Source organism: Phyllostomus discolor, chromosome 6 (genome assembly GCF_004126475.2).
Source record: "Phyllostomus discolor isolate MPI-MPIP mPhyDis1 chromosome 6, mPhyDis1.pri.v3, whole genome shotgun sequence".
NCBI classification, from domain to species: Eukaryota; Metazoa; Chordata; class Mammalia; order Chiroptera; family Phyllostomidae; genus Phyllostomus; species Phyllostomus discolor.
The window spans coordinates 116,799,912-116,823,736 of record NC_040908.2 but is presented as its reverse complement, the minus strand read 5'-3'; the positions used below and the strand labels follow the sequence as shown (position 1 = coordinate 116,823,736).

The 23,825-nt window shown below is 38.9% G+C and overlaps 1 protein-coding gene across 2 annotated transcripts in view; it reads right to left on the bottom strand.

The window, feature by feature from the left end:
* The window catches only part of NARS2 (asparaginyl-tRNA synthetase 2, mitochondrial), a 115,258-nt gene extending 94,341 nt beyond the window's left edge, over positions 1–20,917 (bottom strand). The window contains exons 1-5 of one of the 2 annotated variants that reach the window (XM_028516662.2): positions 20,417–20,917; positions 17,549–17,658; positions 17,058–17,178; positions 14,800–14,940; positions 8,432–8,512 (exon numbers count right to left, since the gene is read on the bottom strand). In XM_028516662.2, the coding sequence (XP_028372463.1) occupies positions 8,432–8,512; positions 14,800–14,940; positions 17,058–17,178; positions 17,549–17,658; positions 20,417–20,563 (600 nt within the window). In that variant the 5' untranslated portion in view covers positions 20,564–20,917. Of the gene's footprint in view, positions 1–8,431; positions 8,513–14,799; positions 14,941–17,057; positions 17,179–17,548; positions 17,659–20,416 lie in introns of those variants that run through there. The other variant, XM_036028754.1, reaches the window with a different exon arrangement.
* Positions 20,918–23,825: the final 2,908 nt, after the last annotated feature.

Sequence of the window (23,825 nt, the reverse complement as noted above, 5' to 3'; positions counted from 1 at the left end):
TGTGCTAAGTGAAAGAATCCAGACACAAAAGACCATATGCTGCATGATTCCATTTATATAAAATGCTCCAGAAGAGGCAAAATCTATAGAGTAGTTTTAGGTTACCTACAGGAAAGGGAAGGGACTGCTAATGGGTACCAGGTTTCATTTGGGGGTGATGAAAATGCTCTAAAATTAGATTGTGGTGATGACTGCACAACCCTATGAATATAATGAAAACCATGGAACTGTATACTTGAGTGAATTGTATGGTATGTAGTTTTTTAAAAACCTGCTTCATCTCCAGTCCTATAGCTAGCCACTGATACAAGCCTTCTAATCTGTTCATCCAAGACTACAATGAAAACCCCACACTATTTCAAACACTCGACTCTGCTCACCTTTTCCCCTGCCTACAATGTCCTCCTTAGGGCACAGGCAAGTCACATACTCACTTTGCAGATTGTTCTAACCAAGTCAATCCTCAGTGCCCTAATTTTCCTCTAGATTCCATACCACTTAAAACCAGTAACACTGTAACCTCAAATACACACATAAGGCAGCTTCACCTATTTCCCAAAAATGTCTACTTTTTGCTACAATCTTAATTTTTCCTTTAGCCTCCTAGTATTGTCAAGACCAAACATAATTATGGGGGCACAGCCTGAGCCTTAAGACAAAGTGGAAAGGGTGTACAATCAAGGAATATTGAAAGGTAAGTCACATCACAAGTGAATGAAAGGCACATTCCGGCCTCTCAACCCCTGCCAACTCACCGGCTCTACAGGCCAGAACCTCAACTACATCCCATATCCCTCATAACAATTAGCACAGCATCTTGAACACTGATGAAACCAGATGCCAGCAGAATAACAAATGGATGGCTTGAATGCAACTTTCTACATATGTATTCAGTAGTTCCCAAACCTCAACATCCAAAGTCTTAATTAAAGCAGGAAATGGAAATGAGAAAAAAAAACCTGAATTAATGAGACATACATTCCACTTTTCACCTGTATTTCAAAAGTACACATATTCACCGTTCATTTCAAGGTGCCCTCTTACAGCTGCCCTCAAACCTGACACTCCGTTGTTGTCAGAGCAGAAAAGAGCACCATTACCGAAAAGCAACAATTTAAATATGAAACGGCTTCCACCTGACAGTGGGGTGCCAAGATTCAACCCCCTCTGACTCTACCTGCAGCGAGGAGGAAATTAATACAATAAAGCTTGGAAGGATGGAGGTGTGTGAGGTGGAAATAAGCAGCACTGATTTCAAAGGATAGAAGGTTGGCAGGGGCAGGAGTCTTTCAGCGGAACTTCTGAAAGCAACAAAGACTGCAGGTCACAGCAAAAAGCTACACCTTGCTGAAACCTGAGGCAGAGCCTGACTGCAGGGGTCTAGGATCAATGGAGTCAAGAGCATCCCTTCAGGCACTCTGAACAGGGAAGTCAAATTCCACTATAAAATTACTCAACCTGGCCCTGAAATACTATGAATATAGAACATTTGGGTAGCTTCAGAAACACATAGATTTTTTCCCTTCTGACATATTTATACTTATCTGGTAACTTGCCTTGTGTTGCTTAGAAGCCAATATACACACACTGTGATCAGTCAGTCTTGCTTATGCGATTTCCCTTGTAGCAAAGCAGTTATCTCCAAATTTATCATTTTTTAAAGTTAGTTACAGATTTTTTTACTGTTTATTTTGGGTCTCTTTAATAATTCCTTTTGTTTGTAAAAATGCCTTTAAATTTCCTTGTCATTTATTTTTTAATATTTAGTGGTTTATGGATTATAAATGTATTTAAGGTAGATGATTCATCTTCACTTCAACAATGAGAAGACTATTAAGGTGCAAAATAGAAAGTAAGCAACATAAATACCTAGAAAAAATGTATTTTTATAATTTATATACACTCATTCCTCAGTCTCTGCAGGGGATTGGTTCCAGGATCCCCGACAGATACCAAAATCTGCGGATACTCGAGCTCCTTATATAAAACATGTAATATCTGCAAATAACCTATGCACACCCTCCTATGTACTTTCAATAATCTCTAGATTACGTATAGTACCTAATATAAAGTAAACGCTAAGTAAATAGTCGTCATGTTATACTGTTTAGGAAATAATGACAAGAAAAAAGTCTGTACATATTCAGTACAAACACAATCATTGTAGGCGTAACTACACAGTGCATGTGAGAAGCAATGTGACTTTTAAAACAATATGATCAATCTCTGGTTGATTGAATCTGTGGATGAAGAACACTGCAAAGGGCTGAATGTATTGTGATTTTATTATTTGCTACCTTCTTTGAACTCACATAGACAGATGCTAACAATCTCACTTTAAATGTTCAAAGAAGCAATTTTATTCTGTTCTTTACAGAAGACTATCAAGACTTTTTCAAGCTATGTATGAAAAAAGACAGCATTTCATTATTTTTTTCATTAAGAACTTCAATATATAAAGACAATTTCTCCCAGTAAATACTTGGTTCAATAATATGAAGAGGACGCATCATTACCAGGAGTCAACAGTGAAGGCAACTTTGGGTCAAGACGGGGTAGTAGGGAAATGCTGTGCTCACCTCCCCCAATGACCACATCAAAATTACTGCTAAATTATAGAACCACCATCGTTCAGAAGTGCCTAAACATTACCTGAACTAAATCTTTACAACTAAGAATATAAATAAGTCACAACGAGACAGGTAGGAGAAACACGGACGCAGATGCCATGGTGTGGCAGTTAAGAATCTGCAGGGATATCTCAGAGGTGGAGGTTCCCCATGAGGAGGGAGAGGACCCCACCCCAAAACTGGCTGCCCAGCCCACGGCACCAGTGCCAGGAAGAGGAGTCCTAATAACACCTGGCTGTGAAAACCAGTGGGGATTGTACCTGAGTGAAACAGGGCTTCTGGAGTCCCAGGTGTGACTCTTGAGGGGCCCGTGCAGGGACTCACCCACAAACTCACTTGCTTTGGGCTCCAGAGCAGGGGCAGCAGCTCCAAGAGCCAGGGACACATGGAAAGGAACTGAACTGACCAGCTTCAGGGCAAAGGCTGGAGGGACAGGGGTCAGGGCAGCTCTCTCTGGGAACAAAAGAGCTGGCAGCTACCCCTGATCCTTTATGGAGAACTCTCCCCAACCCAGCTGGCAGGTGAAGGCAGGTGCCAAACCTGAGCCCTCCATTAACCTTGCTAACATAACATCTTTCACCCAGCTCTGGTGATTCTCTAAGACTCTATCCCACCCAGCCTGTGCACCAGGCCTGAGCCACTCCCAGCGTTTTCCCACACAAGCTTACTCTGGCTCACTGTGGACTATCCTAAAATCTCCCAAAGGTCCACAAACCCCAAACAGGCACTGTCTGGCCTCAACATGCCCTATACCTTTTGCAAAGCAGTCCTAACCTGGCACAAATGACTACCAGTCTCACTTGCATTGTAACTCTCATCAGCTGGTCCCAAGCCTGGCAAAAGCTGCAGCCAGTATTGGCTTGAAATATAGCTTCTACTAAGCAGCCACAAGCCTGGCATTAAGTGTCTGTTGCCTTCAGGTCTTATCATGGTACCCGCCAAAAAGTGCTAAGCCTACCTCTAGTGGCAACTGGCCTTGGTTCACAACATAGCTTCTCCCAAGTACCTTCAAACCCAGAACAAGTGGCAACCAACTATAGACCACTTTGTAGAGTCCATGAGGCAGCACCAACTGAACACAAACATAGGCTGACCTTGGTCTGCATCTGAGCCTATCCCAAGAGGCTCCACAACCAACATATTTGGTGGCCAACATACCCAACCAGCTCCACAAACAACCCCCCTTAAGAATGGACTCAGTTAGCACCAGAGTCCTGCTACAGTGACTCCCACTTCAGTCCCCACACAGCAGCTTGCCTGCTGTAGTCACGGCCAGTCAGCCCGAGGGTCAATCCCAGACACTGCTGTGCCAACAGCAATTGAGACCCAACTATAACAGGAGAGAACACACGACTCATACAGGGAACACCCCTGGAAAACCAGGCTAACAGTATCTGCCAAAAATTGGATAGCCAGGAAAAAATAAATTCCTGGTACATACAATCTTCCAAGGCTGAATCAGGAAGCAAGAGAAAATTGGAACAGCCTGATAACTACTAGTGAAATAGAATCACTAATTGAAAAACTCCCAACAAACAAAAGTCCTGGACCATATGGCTTCACAGCTAAATTTTACCAACATTTAAAGAATAATTATCCTTTTTATTTTATTCCAAAAAAACTGAAGAGCAGGGAAGGTTCCCAAACTTATTTTATGAGGCCCGCATTACCCTGATACCAAAACTAGACAATGACACTATAAAAAAAGAAAATTATAGACTAATATCCTACATGAACATAGATGCAAAAGTCCTAAAAAAATATTAATAAATTTAGCAATATATTAAAAAGATCATACACTATGATCAAATGGGATTTATTCCCAGGATGCAAGACTAGTTCAATATGTGCAAATCAATTAATGTGATAAGCACATAAACAAAATAAAGGATAAAAATCATATGACAATATCAAGAGATGCAGAAAACACATTTAACAAAATCCAGTATGTTTTTGATAAAAACTCTCACAACGTAGGAATGGGGGAACATATCTCAACATAATAAAGGCCATTTATGACAAATCCACAGGTAACATCACACTCAATGGTGAAAAGTTAAAAGTTTTTTCTTTAAGATCAGGAACAAGACAAGAATGTCCACTCTCACCACTTTTATTTAACATAGTATTGGAAGTCCTAGCCACAATAATCAGACAAGAAAAGAAAAATAAAGGCATACAAGTTGGAAAAGAAGAAATAAAACTGTCATTACTTGCAAATGACATGATACTACACAGAAAGAACTCTAAAGATTCCATCAAAACACTATCAGAATACATGAATTCAGTAAAATAGATGGATACAAAATTAATATTCTGAAATAGGCTGCATTTTTATACACCAATAATGAACTCTTGGAAAAAGGAATTAAGAAAACAATCCCACTTATAATTGCATCAAAAAGAATAAAATACCTAGAAATAAATTTAACCATGAGGTAAAAAACCTGTACTTGGAAAAATATGTCATTAAAGAAGGAAACTGATGAGGATACAAATAAATGGACACATATACTGTGCTCATGGATAGGAAGAATTAACATCATTAAAACGTCCATAATAACCAAAGCAATCTACAGATTCTATAAAATCCCTATCAAAATACCAATGGCATTTTTTCACAAAACTATAACAAGTAATCCTAAAATGTACATAGAGCCACTTAAGCCCTTGAATAAACAAAACAATCTTGAGAAAAAACAAAGTTGCAGGTACCAAGCTACCTGTTATCAAACTATACTACAAAGCTATAGTAATCAAAACAGTATGGTAGAGGCATAAAAAACAGACATCTAGATCAATGGAACATAATAGCCCAGAAATAAAACCATGCCTATATGGTCAATTAATCTATGACAAAGGAGGCAAGTATATATACAATGAGATAAAGACAGTCTCTTCAATAAACAGTGTTAGGAAGACTGGACAGATACATACAAAAAAATGATACTGGATCACTTTCTTACACCATATACAAGACTAAACTCAAAATAGATTAAAGATATAAATTTAAGGCCTGAAAACATAAAACTCTTAGAAGAAAAAAAAGGCAGTAAAGTCTTTGACCTCACTGGTAGAATATGTATTTCTTTGGATGTCTTCTCAGCAAGGGAAACAAAAGAAAAAAATAAACAAATGGGACTATATCAAATTTAAAAAGTTTTTGCACAGTGAAGGAAATCAAAACAAAACAAAAAGACATCCTACTGAATGGAAGAAGATATTCACCAATGATATACCCAATAAGGTGTTAATATGCAAAAGGAACTCATACAGCTTAACACCAAAAACAAAACAAAACAAAAAACAATCCAATTAAAAAATGGGCAAAGGACCTGAACAGACATTTCTCCAAAGAGGATATCCAGATGGCCAACAAACATATGAAAAGATGTTTAATGTCACTGAATCATCAGAGAAATACAAATTAGATATCACCTTACACCTGTCAGAATGTCTCTCATCAATAAATCAACAAACAAGTATCGGTGAGGATGAGGAGAAAAGGGAAGCCTAGTGCTGTGTTGGTGGGATTGAGAATTTGTGCAGCCACTGTGGAAGACAGTATGGAGGTTCCTCAAAAAATTAAAAACAGAACTAACATATGACCCAGGCATTCCACTTCTGGGTATTTATCTGAAGAACTCCAAACACTAATTTCAAAAGATATATGCTCCCCTATGTTCACTGCAGCATTATTTATAACAGCCAAGATACGGAATCAGCCTAAGTGTCCACTGACAGATAATTAGATAAAGAGGATGTGGTGCATACATACAATGGAAAATGAGCCATAAAAAAGAAAATCTTGCCATTTACAACAATATGGATGAATCTAAAGGATATTATGATAAGTGAAATAAGGCAGACAGAGAAAGACAAATACCATATGATGAATCAAAAATACACAAACAACAGAAACAAACTCATGGATATAGGAACAAAAAGATGGTTGCATGCAGGGGCGTGGCTGTAAGGCTGGGTGAAAAAATGAAGAGGCTAAGAAGTACAAATTGCCAGTTATAAAAATAGTAATGGGGATGTCAAGTACAGCATAGGGAATACAGTCAATAATGTTGCAATAACTATATATGGTGTCAGATGGGTACTGAACTTATCAGCGTGATCACCACAAAATTATGTAAATGTCTAAACAGTAAGTTGTACACCTGAAACTAATATAATACTGTAGTTAAAATTTTACAAAAGTGAAAACATACTGAACCAGAGAGAGCAGTTATATATAAGTCTTGTCATTCAGTGGAATCAACCCAATATAAAGAATCTTGAGTTCTTAAAGAAACCAGTGGCCCTGGCCGGTGTCGCTCAGTTGGCTGGAGTGCCAGCCCATAACCAAAAGGTTGCAATTCAATTCTCCATTGGGGCACATCCTAGATTTCGGGTTCAATCCTGGATTCCCAACCCCCCTTAGGGTACATACATGTACAATCTGATCCTCAGTCTGGGAACTTTTGGGAGGCAATTGATGCTTCTCTCTCTCCTTTCCTCTGTCTCTACAACCAATGGGGGGAAAAAAGTCCCCAGGTGAAGAGAGAGAAAGAAAGAGACAGAAACAAAGAGACAGAGAGAGAGAGAGGGAAGGAGGAGGCAGAGGAGGTGGAGGTGGAGGAGGAGGAAGAAGTCAGTGAATAAATGAAAGAAATACAAAAAGCACTACTTATCAAAATACATTTCCTGTAAACTACTACACTACTATCCAATGAGTTTAAGCAGGCTGGCAAATTGGTAAATGAAAAGGCTTCAACTGCCTACAAGTAAGAAAAACTAGTAAATTTTAAATTACCTACAAGGGCAAGCTGACAATGCCTGAACTTATTAAGAGCTCAAAAAATGGTTGCTGAATAAAGAATTAAAATAAGAGCCTTCATGAGGTGTACAGAACATAAATAATTTCTTTTTCTTTTTTAATCCTCATCTGAGGATGTGTTTTATTGGTTTTAGAGAGGGAGGAAGGGGGGAGGAAGGCAAGGAGAGAGAGGAAGAGAAATATTGACATGAGAAACATTGGGGACCTCCTGTATACGCACCAAGTGGGGATTGAACCCACAACCTAGGTATGTGCCCTGACCAGGAATCCAACCAGTAACCTTTTGGTGTATGGGACACCATTCCAACCAACTGAGCCGCTCAACTAGGGCATGAATCTTTCTTATGAAAAATGTTTTTTTTTAAAGACTTTGAAAAAGAAAATAGTCACATGCATACTTTTCTATTTTAACTGATCTTTTTTAAAAAAGACTTTATTTACTTATTATTTTTAGAGAGATGGGAAGGGAGGGAGAAAGAGAGGGAGAGAAACATCAATGTGTGGCTGCCTCTTGCATGCCCCCGACCGGGGACCAGGCCCTGACCAGGAATCGAACCAGTGACCCCTTGGTATGCAGGCTAGCACTCAATCCACTGAGCCACACCAGCCAGGGCTGACTTATTTTTTAAAATATGACTTACATCCAAAAATATTAACTGGGAGTTGAATTTGCACAAAAGATATCTTAGAATCTTTATTAATTTCTTCAAATTATTCCAGTTCACCAATTCATAGTTATATAAGAAAACAAATGGAGTACTAAACTGAAAACCTACTCATTTTAAATAATATAGCTGACAGGACAGGAATCAGAGAAGTTTGAATTTTCTACATTTTTTAAAGGATTACTACTGAAAAAATCTCAGGTTCTAGTCATGGTTTACCCATAGAATTCTTATTGAATTTAAAACAAACCCTCAGATGAAAAATGTCAGAAAGCGGTACATTCCCCAAGGTGGCAAGCACGACTTACTTCAACTTGGAAAAGTTCTCCAGCGCCCTCACAGTCATTGGATGTGATTATTGGAGTATGAATATGCACAAAGCCACTGTCCTGGAAGAAAAAGAAAAACCATTTTTTTTTCAGTATACTTGCATATGAAATAATTCCAAGAAAATATATATTACACAATTAAAAGAGCATTAAGAGAATGCCATATTAAATCCCTCCCCAACCCCACAAATAAAATTACTGAAGTACCAAGCTGAGTGTTTTACTATGTAGAGAAGCACAACTAATTTTATATCAGGAAATGAATTACACATTATTTAGTCCAATTTCCTCATTTCAAAGATTAGGAACTTGAAGCACAGAGAGGTTAATGAATTGCAAAGTCACACAACTAGTCAATGGCAGCCCAGGACAGGAACGTAGGTCTTCAGGGTCTGTCTCTGGTACTAGTTCTTCTTCCCCTTTTCTAACATACGGGTAGTGACTTAACGCACACACACACCCAACCCCTCAAAGTTAAAGTATAATAACTAATGTTGTCCACATTGCTAAAAGAATACAAAGTGATCAATGAAAAGTTCAGTATTTTGCAATGAGATCCTCAATTGTAACAAACCACTGAAAAGGAGAAAAATCAAAGTTGACAAATATGCCCTACAGAAATAAACTGCAAACAAGGCAGAAATGATTTTTTAGAATGTCTGTCATTAAATTGATGGCAAGGGCACTGCACAGAGCACTGGCAGTGCACTTCCGTTAGCCTCAAAGAGGACTGTGAGCAGCAAATGCATCCATTACTGAGGCGCCCAACTGCAGTTTTTCTGCTCCAGAGTCTCAGACTATTTCCATTAGTGAACCACAAAAGCTGTTGCTAGTAGGATTGAAATAACTCAACAACTTCAAGGTTAAGCTTCATTCATTTTGACTATGGATATAGGCAAAAGGTTACATTAGGCATAAATGTTGCAGGGTGGGTGTAGAGGTAACCAAAGGGGAATTGGGCTACAAGAGACAGAATAATATGTGTTTAATGCAAATATTGTGGTCTTGCCCTGGCTGGTATAGCTCCGTGGATTGAGCGTGGGCTGCAAACCAAAAGGTTGCCAGTTCAATTCTCAGTCAGGGCACACACCTGGGTTGCAGACCAGGTCCCCAGTTCTGGGTGCTCAAGAGGCAACCACACATTGATATTTCTCCCGTTCTCTCTCTCCTTTTCTTCCCCCCTCTCTAAAAATGAATAAATAAAATCTTAAATAGAAGTATTTTTAAAAATTGTGGTCTTGAAATCAATACAATGAATTCGTATATATACTTCTAATCTGCTAAATCTGCCTATCACTGGTGGGATACAAAATGTCTCAGTGTGTTACCAGGGACCTCCCAAGTTTGCTCCCTCCTTCGTAAAAACGTTAAATTCAAGTTTTCTGGTTAAGATACAGAGCATCCAGTTAACAACATGCCTTATGATGTAGACGGATTAAACGCTCAAACTCTAAATCAGGAATCTCAGAAAGCATTCCGATATGCACTCAGTCTGGGAGCGAATGCCTGGAGGTGCTGCACAGAGCACGTTACAGGGAACACGTGAAACATAATCAATAATAACATTACTGCATAAAACTTTTATCTCTCAGGAGCCGAATTATGGACATGAATCATTTATTCCACACAAATGCAGGCAACCATGAGCTTGAGTGCAGTAAACAAAGAAAGGAAATGAAAAATCCAAAGGAAATGAGGGCGGAGAGAGGGTGGGGGAGAGGGAGGAGAAAATTTAACGGCTAAATATAATTGCCAAAGTTAGAACGGGTCAACTGCCACAAGAAACATCACTGTAAATCTTATGAAAATAACTATATGGTATTTTTTAAAAATCACTCAAGTAGTGGGAATTATTTTTAACCCTCGACCAATGCTGAACCTTTCAAAAGGGGTCACCAACTTTTAAAGGCTTAATGCTGCAAGCAAGGCTTATCAGATCAAAGTCCATGACATTACCACCGAAAGCTATACAGTGTACAAAAAGAAGAAAAATAAAGCGTTGAGGATATATTCCAAAAAAGGGGAGCGGACAGGGAAGGAGAAAGATAAAAAGGAGAATAAACAACCAGGACTGAAGAAGCCCTGCCAGCAGCTGTTCCACTGCGGTACTAGTGTGAGTTCCTTATCCTTTACCACAGCAAGGTGGCTCCTAATTAGAAGTATGAAGGCCAGAGAAGGAACCAAAAATAAAAGCACAGATTTTCATCCAATTTTTCAGATCGCACCCACTGCCTCTAAATATCAAAATAGTTTGATAGACATTCTGGAACCAGATATTTTATAAGGCACTGAATATCTGAAAATTACAAAATCCATGTACTAAGGCCCATACACATCACTCAATGACTCATGAACTATATTCTCTTTCACACACATACTCACACACCCAAAATAAGTATCTTTATTTATCAGAATCAGCAACAACAACAACACAGCAGCAACTGCCAGCCACAGGCACACCACTGGCAACAAAAACTAAAAGCAAAAGGAGACAGCCCCCGCCCTCCCCCCAAAAAATAATCCACAGAAAACAGTTACAGGAATTCGAAGACACAGCAGTCTGGGGTCATTCAACACAGGGACAAAGAACACTCCATACTGTGACAGGCTTTGAAAGCACTGCCATACAGAAGAGGAAAAAATGTGATACTCAAAGGAAGAATTCTGACTCATCAAGAAAGGGTAAACTTTTTTCCTGGAAGTTAGAAAGCCAGGGAAGTATGCAATACACTGTAGGATAATTTCCACTGGAATTTAGAAAATCTGGTGCCTGAACAGATAATCCTGTTATTTGAGAAACTCAGCTCTTCTTAATGACTCATTCCTTGAGGATTGTAGACAGCCAGTTTTTAGTTCATAAGAAATGTGTCGATTTTATGAGCAAACCAAGTTATACACAAAACATTTTTGATACTCAAACCAAAACAGTAACTCTAGATGCTTAAAGTATCCTAATTAAAAGGTATTGCTCAAGTTTATTTTTTCTGTATTTCTAGATTTGAAATTTATGAAGAGTTTACATTTTAAGTCCTAACATCTTTTAGAGAGCCTATAGTTACAACTCATAGAAATATAGGGTCTGGCACAAATAACACCCCTGATTTATTACAAAATCTTTTATTACAAAATCATAAGCATGTAATATCACACTTGAGCACTCCATATGACATTTTAGGTGAAATGTTCAAATTAAAAGTATAAATTATTACACCCATATTATTACCTTACCAACCACACTTAAGTAGGCATTACTTTTGCCAGACCCTGAAGTACCAAATACTAGATAATATATAACAATTATTTAATATGTCATGTAGCTCACCTCTGATCCCTGTAAACAATTCAATCCTAACTGTCACACATACAATTGGGTAACATTATAGAAGTTGGATTATATTTTCCAGGTCTTTACAATTAAAATGTGAATTTACAGCACTCAAAAAAAGTACCTATTTTGTAACGATCGCCAAGTGTTAAAATTTATTTTCAACCATTTAAAGTGTTTCTTTTTAACTTTATTTTCCTTATTTTTTGACTTAAGAATTCCTAATTTCTTCCCTTATTTTTTTAATTGTTTACATATCTGCAAAAGCTTCCTGTAACAAAGAAATGCAGAAAAAAGGTAAAGCCCACTAGTCAACGGGCTGCAAATACCACCACCTGGTGGCCAGAAGTGTGTAAAACTACCTATACTCCAGAGTTAGTATAGGTCCTCTTTCTCAGCTGTTAAGGCCAAATGAGGGAAAACATTTTCAGATCTGAACAAATTTTCTGTTTGTGTGGTTCAAGCACTACTGAAAGGCCATATAGATGCTGCATAAGAAAGTTTATGAGGCCATATGTAAATGCCCCCTTTCAAACTGGAATGGGGTGATGCTGTATAATGTGATTCATTTTCGTTTATTCAAGAGTACAGTATATGCTTTAAAGCCGTTCTTTCGCCGTTTTTCCAGAAATCAACTCTGAAGGAACTTTTCAAAAACCAAGAACTCTCTTGTATGCTGCAACAGGTGGGTCCACATGACTTTGGACAGAGGGAAGGGCATACATTAAACAATCTCTGCACACTAGCTGCATCTGGAGAAGGGCCATAGGAAGAGTACCAAAACCACACAGAATCACAATGAACTTTATGTTCTGGGTCACTCCTTGCTGTTGCCCCACCAAGCTCCATCCACATGAGGGGGAGGGTCCCTTCACCTCATCAACTTACCAACCATTGTACATTCCACTGCAGCTTTCCCAGGTTGGGGGGAATGGTGGAAAAGCAAAACTAAATAAGACAAAATGCCTTTAATCATTAGATCAATCTACTTGATCAACACCTCTTTGAAATTTTAATTACTATTTACATATACTATAAACACTATGTATACTACATAAATAAATATACCATATAATATATATGGCACATATGTACATATAGTATATATACAGTATGTGTGCGTGTCTATAGTATGTCTATGACCAAACTGGAAAAATAGGGACCAGATTTACCCTCCTAACTGAAACAAGACAAAAACAGAACAACAACAACAAAGAAACCCCTACAAGCAAACACATGAAAGAATGGTTTTCAAGATACTAAATACCAGACAACACAGGACAGTGATCTTGGAAGACGGGAAACAAACATAGTGAACCCCTTCAGCAGCCCAGCTTACTGCCTTGAGATTTTCCAAGCCATAGCAAGGAGAGTGGGGTGATAAAGTGGAGCCCAGCAGAGTCTCTGTGCTGAGGAGATGGAGCTAAGAGTCTCAGGAGACCAAAGTGACTAAAATTCAAGACAGAGTACCAGAGAGGAAAGAGCTCCAGAGATGAGCAGAAAACTCCAGAGATGGGTAGAGGGTCACATGCAGCAGCATTAGGTAGAGCACAAGTGGCAAACACAAGGCCTGCAGGCCGAACCCTGCCAGGCACCTTGTTTGTACCCGGCTGCAGTGCTGAGCTCCTGCTTAACTGTTAAGGAGTAGTTACATTTATACAGTCCTAAAATTACATTCGGCCCTTTGAAGGCAACTGCGAAGCTAATGTGGCTCCTGGTGAAGATGAGTTTGACACCCGAGTAGAGGAATGATCAAGCCTATACTTGTGAGGAAACCATCCAAGGGCACAAAAAGCACCACCCAAAAAGACCGGAAAACAGTGCCTTGTGCTCACATGTGGCTGGAAACCTTGCCTGAACCCACAAGCCAGACTGAAAAAAAACCACTAATTCACAAGGCACTAGGTGCTCAGGAAGGCTTTGGCTCAGTAGTGGGGAATAATTACTTCTAGACTGAGAACTTCTCCAGACATACTTAAAGCCAGGACACAAAGGATCAAACAGTTTTCAAATAACTGCATACCAGAACAAAGCTTAAGCAGCTTAAAATTCATAATGTCTGGCACCTAATCAAAGATTTGCAGCAGGTACACAAAGAGGAAGGGAAACATAATCCATAATGAGGACATTAATAAATCCAAATTGACCCCTGACAGATATGTTAAAATTAGAAAAAAGACATAAAAACAGTATTTTTACTGCATTGTATATGTTCAAAACCATATTGAATATGTTCAAAATTAAGTAGAGAAATGGAATACATTTTTTAAGAGGGTCCAAATCAAACATCTAGATATGAAACCTAAAATGTGTGAGATGAAAAATGCACTGGATAGAAATAACAACAAATTAAATGTTGTAAAAAAAAAACAAATTCAATGACACAGCAACAGAAACTATCCAAAAGAAAAACACAAAGAAAAAAAGAATTTTAAAAAATAAAAGAGCATCAGTGAGCTCTGGGAATACCATCATGTAGCCTAATATTTGGGTAGCTGAAGTCCCCAAAGGATGGCAGAAACATAAAAAATATTTGAAAACATAATAACATAAAAAAAGTTGATGAAAATAAAAAAGAATAGATCTAAGAAACTCAACAAACTCCAACCACAAAGAAATTGTGCCAAGACACATCATAATTAAATTGCTCAGAATCAAAAAGAAAATTTAGCCGGTCTGGTGTGGCTCAGCCTGAGAATCAAAGGGTTGCTGGTTCGATTCCCCATGAGGGCACATGCCTGGGTTGCAGGCCAGGACCCCAGCAGGGGGCGCAGAAGAGGCAACCACGCACTGATGTTTCTCTCTCTTTCTCCCTCCATCCTCCTCTCTCTAAAAAATAAATAAATAAAATCTTTTAAAAAATGAGAAAAGTTAAAATCAATTAAAAAAAAAGAAAGAAAAATACCATGATAGTAAAGGGTGCTTGGAATAACTAACTAACAGAGTCTGCAGGATAATATTCCAGAGTTATAATTAGACAATTTCTTTACAAGACAGAACACTAAGAAGCAAAACACCTTACCTTAAAGAAAGAATGAATAGCAGCTGTGGCTTCACTGCGAACCCTCAGTATAGAACCCAAGGCATTAGTCCTACACCTAAGGTGAGGAAATTGTCTTAGATACTCCAGAGGAGGCCTCTCTTTATATTTAAAAGGGAAATCCTGCCAATAAATTAAAAAAAAAATTAGTAGCTAACAAGGTAGTTTCCAGGGCATTTTTAAAATAGTAGTGCTTTAGAACAAAACTAAGATGTTTTCCTTCTTTATTTCTTAATATAACTGAATATAGTCCATATTAATTCCAATGAGTTAGTAGAATGGTGGAGGTGGAATCAGAGAGATGTAATTTTTAATTCTGCTCTACTACTTACTAACTATGAAACCACGGGCAAGTGCACTTAATGTCTTTGAGGCTAATCTGTTATTTACCAAATTTCTATCTGTCAGCCATCAACCACTACTTATGAGTAGAGAGATTAGGATATAATTATGCAGAATAGTCCAGTGTTTGGCACAGAGTAGTTTAGAATATTGTACATATTAAAGATTGTTTTCTACAGTTGTTTACATACAGCTGGTACTTAATTTTTAAATCACCCAAATGTCTTGAAAGTCCACAATCATCCATAATTAATTGACAGGTTAATCACTGTTTACCAGCATGCACTACTACCTAAGAATATGAATGGTCAACAACTTTCTGTTATCTAGCAGAAAATTTAAGGAAAATTATGAATCTACCTAGAAGTATTTCCACCTGATTCACACTGGTGTTACAAGATTAAGAAGACAGAAACAAACTTTCAGACCAAATTCAAAGTTTCAATAAAAAGATAACAAAGAAGCTAAGTGAAAAAGCTACCCTGGTTGCCTTTTTAGATTTGTCTATTCCTTTTAGGCCTTGTGCATATATTAATTTACATTGTACAGAAATAGGTACCACACTTACGAAAGTGAAAAATATGACCACATTAACAGGAATTTGGAAACTGTGAAGTGGTTCAGAATTCCCTAATGTCTGAGTACTTACAAATAACACTGAAATGAAGGGAATGAGAAGGTGAAAGTTATCAACACCTACACAAGCCAAGGGAGAACATTTTAAACACACTAAATTTTTAATAGCCATATATCCCTCTAAAAAAGGAAAAACAACAATGGTTACTGTCTCCATTCCTTTCTGAGTTCCAAATATTTTCAGTTTCTTTTTCAGATATCTCAGAACCTGATTCTTGATTTTACTTGTCAATTAGAATTTCTTAGAAAATTATTCAAAATGACACATTTAAGAAATTGCCTGTTTTCTTCTTATTGCCTATATTTAATTTCTTCCAGTTATCCCCCCAAAAACTAAAAATGAATTAAAATAATGCGATTTCTCTATATTTCCTTATTTTTTTGTTCACTAAACACTTAAAGATGAGTATCTCTAAACCACAGGGAGTCAAACAGCTACTACATATGTCAATTTCAGCTGTGCCATGAATCCGCTGTATCACCTTGGGCAAGTCATTTCACCTGGCTGGGCCTCATTTTCTCCAACTGAAGGAATTTTTTGAAAAGGTTAAAAAAAAAAAAAAAGGAAATTAGATTGATAATCTATTCCTTTATTCCTGCTAACCTCTTCATCAGGCTACAAATAAAAAGCTACTAACAGAAAAGTCTTGCAAAAACAGGTATAAACATGTCTTAATGTAGAATTTCTTTGTTCAGTCAAGAATTACAACACTCTAGCACTGTCCAGTTGAATTTTCTACGAGAAATGGAAATGTTCTGCATCTGTGCTCTCCAGTATGGTAGCCACTAGTTGCATATGACCATTGAAGACTTGAAATATGGCTCATGACTCAGAGGAATGGAGTTTTTAATTTAATTTTAACTAATTTAATATTAAACAGCTACAGGTGGCCAATGGCTACTGTATTGGACATAACAGTTCCAGGTCATGCAAGTCACTTCTAGACAGAACTTTCCTTAGAACGTGGTCTGCCCTCGTATGTCTCTGTCATTGGGCATGCTTGTAAAAGTGGCAACTTTCAACTGTGACAGAGATGCACAGAGTAAAACTTAGCTCTCACTCAGAACACTCATCTGTCTACACAGATACTTTTTGCTACTCTCTCTACATTCCTTGGGCTCTACTGCCTGTTTCAATGATGTGGGAAGTCACAATCAAAACACATTCTAAGTGCATTCTTCCCAATAATCACACCTAAAACAAATTGCTAATGTTTTAAATTAAGCCTAAACAGCCTCCATTAAAGTGGCAGAAAACATACCTTGAGGTCACAATTGCCAACAACTTCAATCTTTTCTGCTTTCAGCTCCACATTTTGTCTTTTGGCTGGACTTTTTACCAACTTTCCATAAACTTCCACGGAGCTCCCAAAAGCCAGTTCTCTATAGTAACAACACAGAATAAACAAAATATCATTATACACAACCCTCATTTTCATACAAACCTTGCTATAAGGACATTAAAATATTTAATGATAGAAGTTTTTACCTTTAATTAGGTAAAAAGCTGCAGACAGTTAAGAAAGACTAAAGCAAAGGCTAGGTGGGAATATTGTGACATGAATATGTCTGACAGAGGAGGAAAGGCCTGAGCTTGAAGGATCTTAAGTATTTGGACTTGAACCTCAAAATTATGAAAAGCAGATTTGTTTAGAAAGACCATGCAGGGTACAATGTAAATGCTGGATTAGGGAAATGGGAGGCAGAAAAGATGAAAAACAGTCAAAGGACTCACTTTTTTTTTTTAACTCACCTACTGTCAAAGTTTGAATCTGCTACAACCTGAAGGCTTTCCAAAGAGGACCCATCATTTACATGCAGGAACAAGACTTCCTTCTGGGATCGGACTGAACGAATCCATCCCTAATGAAGAGAAATATTTCTAAATGTGAGTTTAAAACATGTAAACATTTTACATTTTCATTACACATACACATAGCAGACTACATGAAACCAAGAGAAAAAAACCTCCTCATAACCCTGCCTTAACAAATCAATTGCTTTTAGTTCGCTCACATGCATATATAATTTTATATGGTTCTTATTACAGTGAGATACAGCTTTGGCATTCCACCTTTTGTTCTGTTAATAAAGCTCATCCTTCTGAATAGATATCTGACCTTCCAGGTTGATGAGCCTAATGCACATAACCAATCCCCCCAATATTGGCTATTTCACATATTTTCTCCTGTCCCTGCACCCTCTTAATTGGGTTACAAATAACAGAGCATACATTTTGGTTTCTTCCTTCTTTTATATCAAATTCCAAGAAGGGAGATTATGTAGTTATAGATGAGAAACATCTTTATGGGATTATATTTCCTTTTACAAAATACCATACATAAAGAGTTCTCAAGAAACTTCTCATTATGAACATAAATTCTACATAAACTTTCAAAACACTCTGAATTTAAATGACAAGTAGTTTGAGTATAAATGAGACGTCTTCAGGTAGATCAATTAACATTAAAAACAGCTCTCTCACCAACTGCATCTAGCTTAAATTAGCAGAGAAGTTAAGAGAGAATGTTCTTCTAGCAGTTTCACTGAATTGTGAAACAACTGATGGTGTTTGATTAACCATCAAACACGCCTGGGAGAAAAAAAAACCGATAGTCACGCACCACTTAATGACAGATATAGTCTGAGAATTGCACTGTAAGGCAACTTCAATCTTGTGCTGGCATCGGAGGGCACTTACACAGATCTAGATGGTGTAGCTACTACACACTTACACGTTACTGCACAAATCAACATGAGATTAAAGCAAGCACAAGAGAAAATGATGCAATCAAGAGATGCAGTAAACGTAGGATGTGTGAGGCTGCTGCAAGTGTAACATGGCATACTCTTCCACAGCAAACTTTGTACAAGTAGAAAGAGTAGACTCTAAAATAACAATAAAAGTATAGTAAATACACAAACCAGTTAACAGTCATTTGTCATCCTTAGAAGTATCATGTACATAATTGTATGTGCTCCACTTTTATACAACTAGCAGTGCCAGCATCATGTGAGTAATGATGCATTACTCACATTACACATGTGAGTAATGCATTGTACTATGTCAGGTTATCATGGTTAGCAAATCACTGGGAGCAGGAATTTCTCAACTCCATTATAATCTTATGGGACCACATCCCTTTTATGTAATCTGTCATTGACCATAATGTCATATGGCGCATGACAGTACTAACTCTTATTTTCTTTGTGTCCCCAACATATCCTACAGCCAAGGAGTCTTCCTTGACCCCCTCACACAGTTAAGGACTTCCTGTTTCCTCCAGGGTTTTTATTTATATCATTAACATCTATTATATTGCTGAAATTACTTGTTTTAGCCATTAGACCAGGGCTGTCCAACAAAAGTATGTGAGCTATGTAAGTAATTTTACACTTTTTAGTGGTCACAGTAAAAGTAAAAAGCTGGTGAGATTAATTTTAATATTTTATTTAACCCATTATGCCCCCAAATTAACATATAATCAATGTAACAATATTTTGCACTATTTTTTGTTCTTCAAAATTGGCATTTTATTTGCAGCACCTCTCAATTCAGACCACCCACATTTTAAGTACTCAGTAGCAACTAGTACAAGTGTCTAGCACTAGATCATATCAGACTGCACAGCACTAAAGTGAAGCCTCCAATGGAGGCATTAGGTGGTTGTTTTCGTCGTGGAGTCGCCTTTAGACTAGCACACAAAAGGTGTCATTAATGTATGGCAAATTAATAGACGAATTCAAGAAAAATTTTGATTTGGATCATGGAAAGAATATGAAACCCAAAAACGTGCAGAAGGGTAGATTAGACATACTGCTAAAAACCAAGGATATGCGAGGACAACACAAATAATTGTTTCAGCAAACGACCTTGCTTGGCCTGCTCCTTTATGAGAAAATCTATATGGAACTGCTGCGAATATTATTAGCAAGGGAAGTAATAGTTAACATTTAGTGACTCTGGACCACTGTTCATTATACCTGTTACCACGTTCACTTTCATAAGAGGAAACTGAGGGTTAGGGCACGTAAGTGACATGCCCCATAATGAGAGTCACACATAAGCAGCTTGACTCCAGAGCTTTCAAGCTGCTACGCTCCACTCTTTTTCCTAGTTGATTAAACATGTTACATGCAAAGCCTCAGGTTAGGCACTGTGGTCGAGTGAAAGGTATGATTTAGTTGAACAAATATTTACAGTCAACCATGTGTGAATACCAAAACAGTAAGACATATTTTCTGCTCTCAAAGAGCTAGCTCAAGACAACCGGCATATAACTGTGGATTATTAATTACAAGGACTAAAGGAAATGGGACTTCTTCGTTTACTTTGCTGTACAATGACCAAGTTTATAGGTAATGCCGTAGTACCGTGAAAGCAAATTTCCAGCGTTTTATAGGCGTCACAACAGTTCTGCAAATATAGAAGCCAATGAAAGGAGGAAAGTGTGAATGCATAAGACCGCCTGTATTTTCTAACTTTTCCCTGCCAGCCGTTCTGACCTGACAGTACAAGCCAAACCTAGACGTGGATGTGCCATATAAGTCACTAAAAAGAACCCCCCCCGCAAAAACCCCAAAAACAAACTAACAAAAAACCCCCTTCCCATACACCAACCTGAACCTTAACGCGCTCCCCATTCGAGTTCTGGGCCCTGAGAGCTTCCCGCACGCTCAGTTTGGCTGCAGGCTTGGGTCTCGGGCAGGGGGCAGAGGAACAGGAACAGGAGCGCAGGACTCGGAGCAGGCGCCGGGCCCCGAACATCCCGCGGGTGGCTCAGGCCCTCCCTCCTCGGCACCAGCCCTGATCCTAGGGGGCGCACTCTGGCTGCCGGGACCCTCCCCTCTCAGTTGCTCCACGATTCCCGGCCGCAGGCCTGCCGTCAGGAGCTTTAAAGCCCCCGGTTGCTCCCTTCCTCTTTACGAACTCCAGCTCTGTCCCCCAAAGAACCTCTCCTCTGTTTTCCTCTGCCCGAGGGGGCGGACCGCAGACAGCACACTCAGCTGCCTGAACCTCAAGAAAGCCACGTGCCTCAGGTGGCCCGGGCACTCCACCGACCCACCAACGCGCGCGGTTTCTAAACCCACTCCCTTCCCCCCTCCCCACCGAAACGCACGCAGCTGCTACGTCACCACGCCCAAACGTCATCACGCCAGGAGGAAGCAGAGAGCCAGGTGCACCCCGGACTTTAAACAGAAGGCAGAGTGGGGGAAGGGGTGGGGCCAGTATCTAAAATGGGGCGGAGCCAAGGCTTTAAGGTTCTACGGGATCGTCGGCCAAAGTAATTACGGAGCTCACGAAGGGCGGGGTCTGAGTGTCTTAATTTCTAAAGGCTACAGGAGATGCTAAGGAACTCTGAGAGGCAAAGAGTGACTGGTGACGTGGGAAAGCGTCCAAAAGGAGATTTAAGTTGTTGAGAAAATTAGCTTGAGGCTGATTATCAGTCCTTCCGGAGTTCTGAGCACAGAGACGGTCGTGTGGTATCGAACATCTACACACAGACGGTGACATAAAAGGGGGATCAGTTCCCTGGCAGAGCCTAAGTGTGGGATGCCAGGCATGGCCCGGGCAGGTAGCCGTCTCGCAAGTAAGAGTAACTGAAGAAACCTTGAATATTATGGGAGTCAGAGAAGGCACACAGTGTGACAATGATGGAGAGAAACTGGTAGGATGTCTGGCATAGCCTGCCAGAATCTGCAAGTCTCTTTTTTTCCCAACACGGTTATTTGCATTTGTTTTACCTGGAAACCTTGACCCTTTTATATATTAGACTACCTTTAAAATGCACCCAAAAGTTTTCTTTTTTCCCCTCAGTGACAGTCACGAAAAGGTTTCTAATTAAAAGAAGTAAGGGCTAGTTACCTAAATTTGCCACTACTATCATGCCAATTTTACAAATAAGGGAACTTAGGCACAGGAAAATTAAATGAGTTGCTCAAAGATATACAGCCTGTAAGTGTGAGATTTAACTTCCAAATCCTGCCTCCATGTACTAAACTATTATGCCGTGCAGTGTTTCAAGATGGTAAATAAAATCGTGGTTCCTTCCATTAAAGAGCTCATGGTCTAGCTCATGGTCTAGAGATGAACACTGGCAAGAAAACAGATCATTGGAACATAAGCCAATAAGTACATGCAAGTGCACACAAGGGGAGTGGTAGTTTAGAGGAGGAAATAATTAAGCTGAGTTTGTGAGGAGGATCCTAACTTAGCCAGTTTGGGATGTAAGAAAGAGGACTTCATACCAGAAGATGAGTGGAAAATGTTGCCAGGAGGATAAATAATAGCCTGGAAGAATTGTAAAATTGTTCAAGATAGACTAGAAAATATATCCCATGAAAAATCACAGTTCTTGGGCAGTTTTTGAACCTTGAGAAAACAAATGCAGAAACTTCCTGCCAAATGCCTTCAGAATTATGTAGCTGTGGACCTTTTATAAAAATATGCCTTCAACGTACTGGTTACAAAACCTAGGGAATGAGACAACTTGGGGTTCACAGAAATGATGTGGTTCCCAGTTCAAATCTCTGTAAACAGACCTACCTCATCCAAGGGACCAAAAGTAGAGACCAGTTGACTCACTTCCTACCTAGAGCATTTTCTGTATTAAATCACATCATCTTATTTTTAATTAAAAAATTTTAAATCCTCACCCGAGGATACTTTCATCAATCAGACAGTGAGAGAGAGAGAGGAGAGAGAAAGAACATCAGTCAGCTGTCTCTTGTATGTGCCCTGACCAGGGATCAAAGTCACCATCTTTTGGTGCATGGGATGACACTCCATCCAACTGAGCCACCCAGCCAGTGCATATCATCTTATTTTGTTTTCAATGCTGGAATGACACTTCCTGTTTTAGAATCATCATCCATCAGACAATAACCAGAGTGATCTTTCCAAAATCAATGTATTACCATGTCAGTAACGATTACTAGTGTTATAGACTGCTATGTGCCAGGAGTTCTTTACACATTAACTTATTTAGTCTTTACAGTAGTCCTCTGAAGCAGGGTAGCATCACCATCCCCAGTTTCCAAATGAAAAACTGAAGCTCAGAAAGGTTTCATGTTTGTCCTATTAATATAGGAAGTCTGGCACCAGAGTCCATTTTCTTATCCACCAACAGGTGATTAAACTCCAGTGGTTAAACAACCCTCCAGTTGCTCCCTCTACAGCACAAAGAGGACTTGCTTTCTTTAGAATGCCTCCAAGGCTGTCTATGATCCAGGAGATTCTCTGAAGTGTCCTTGGTATGACGAAGAGAAGTGAAACATCCTTACTGTTACCTTTTGATACTTTAGATCTGTGTATTGAACAGATTTGGCATTACTCATCAGCTTTGGGGAAGGTTTTAATCAGGCTCACGACAGGGTTCAGTGTCCCTTGCAAACCTCAGGGCTTCTAAAAGGCAGGCATTACTCTAATACCCCATGTGGTCGTGGAATATAACTCTGTTCAGGGTTTTCATTAAGCTTGAATTTACTCATGAAATGGTCAACACCTAAAACTTGATTTCAAGGTTATACCTCAGAGTATAGAGGAACATAATAGTTGACACAGAAATTGTGGAGACGTTAGGTGTGGAAAAGGAATGGATCTTGGGTTTCTCTGAAAGAGCTAACAATGGTGGGTACAATTTATCTCAGAAAATGGAAAGGCACATGCTCAGAGCAGAAAAAGAAGTCACATCTATAGTTTGTATCATTCAGAGAAGCAACTCATAATCTAGAAAGAGAAGCTGACAAATAAACGGTGAATTAAAGCCATAAGCACGGAAGAGTAGTAGTCACCAAGTCTTGGGGGAGCAAGGCAGTTTTGCTAGAGGAAGTGACATCTAAGCTAAGACCAGAGGATGAATATTAGCTTGTAAAGGGGGAACTGTGTGTGATGCAGGGAGTGGCAAGCATTCTGTATAGTGGTGGAGGTGGGCTTACCTGGAGCACATATGTAAACATTGCTTGAGCTGTGCATGTTACTTATGTAACACTTCAATTAAAATATAAATTAAATATTAAAAATAGAGGAA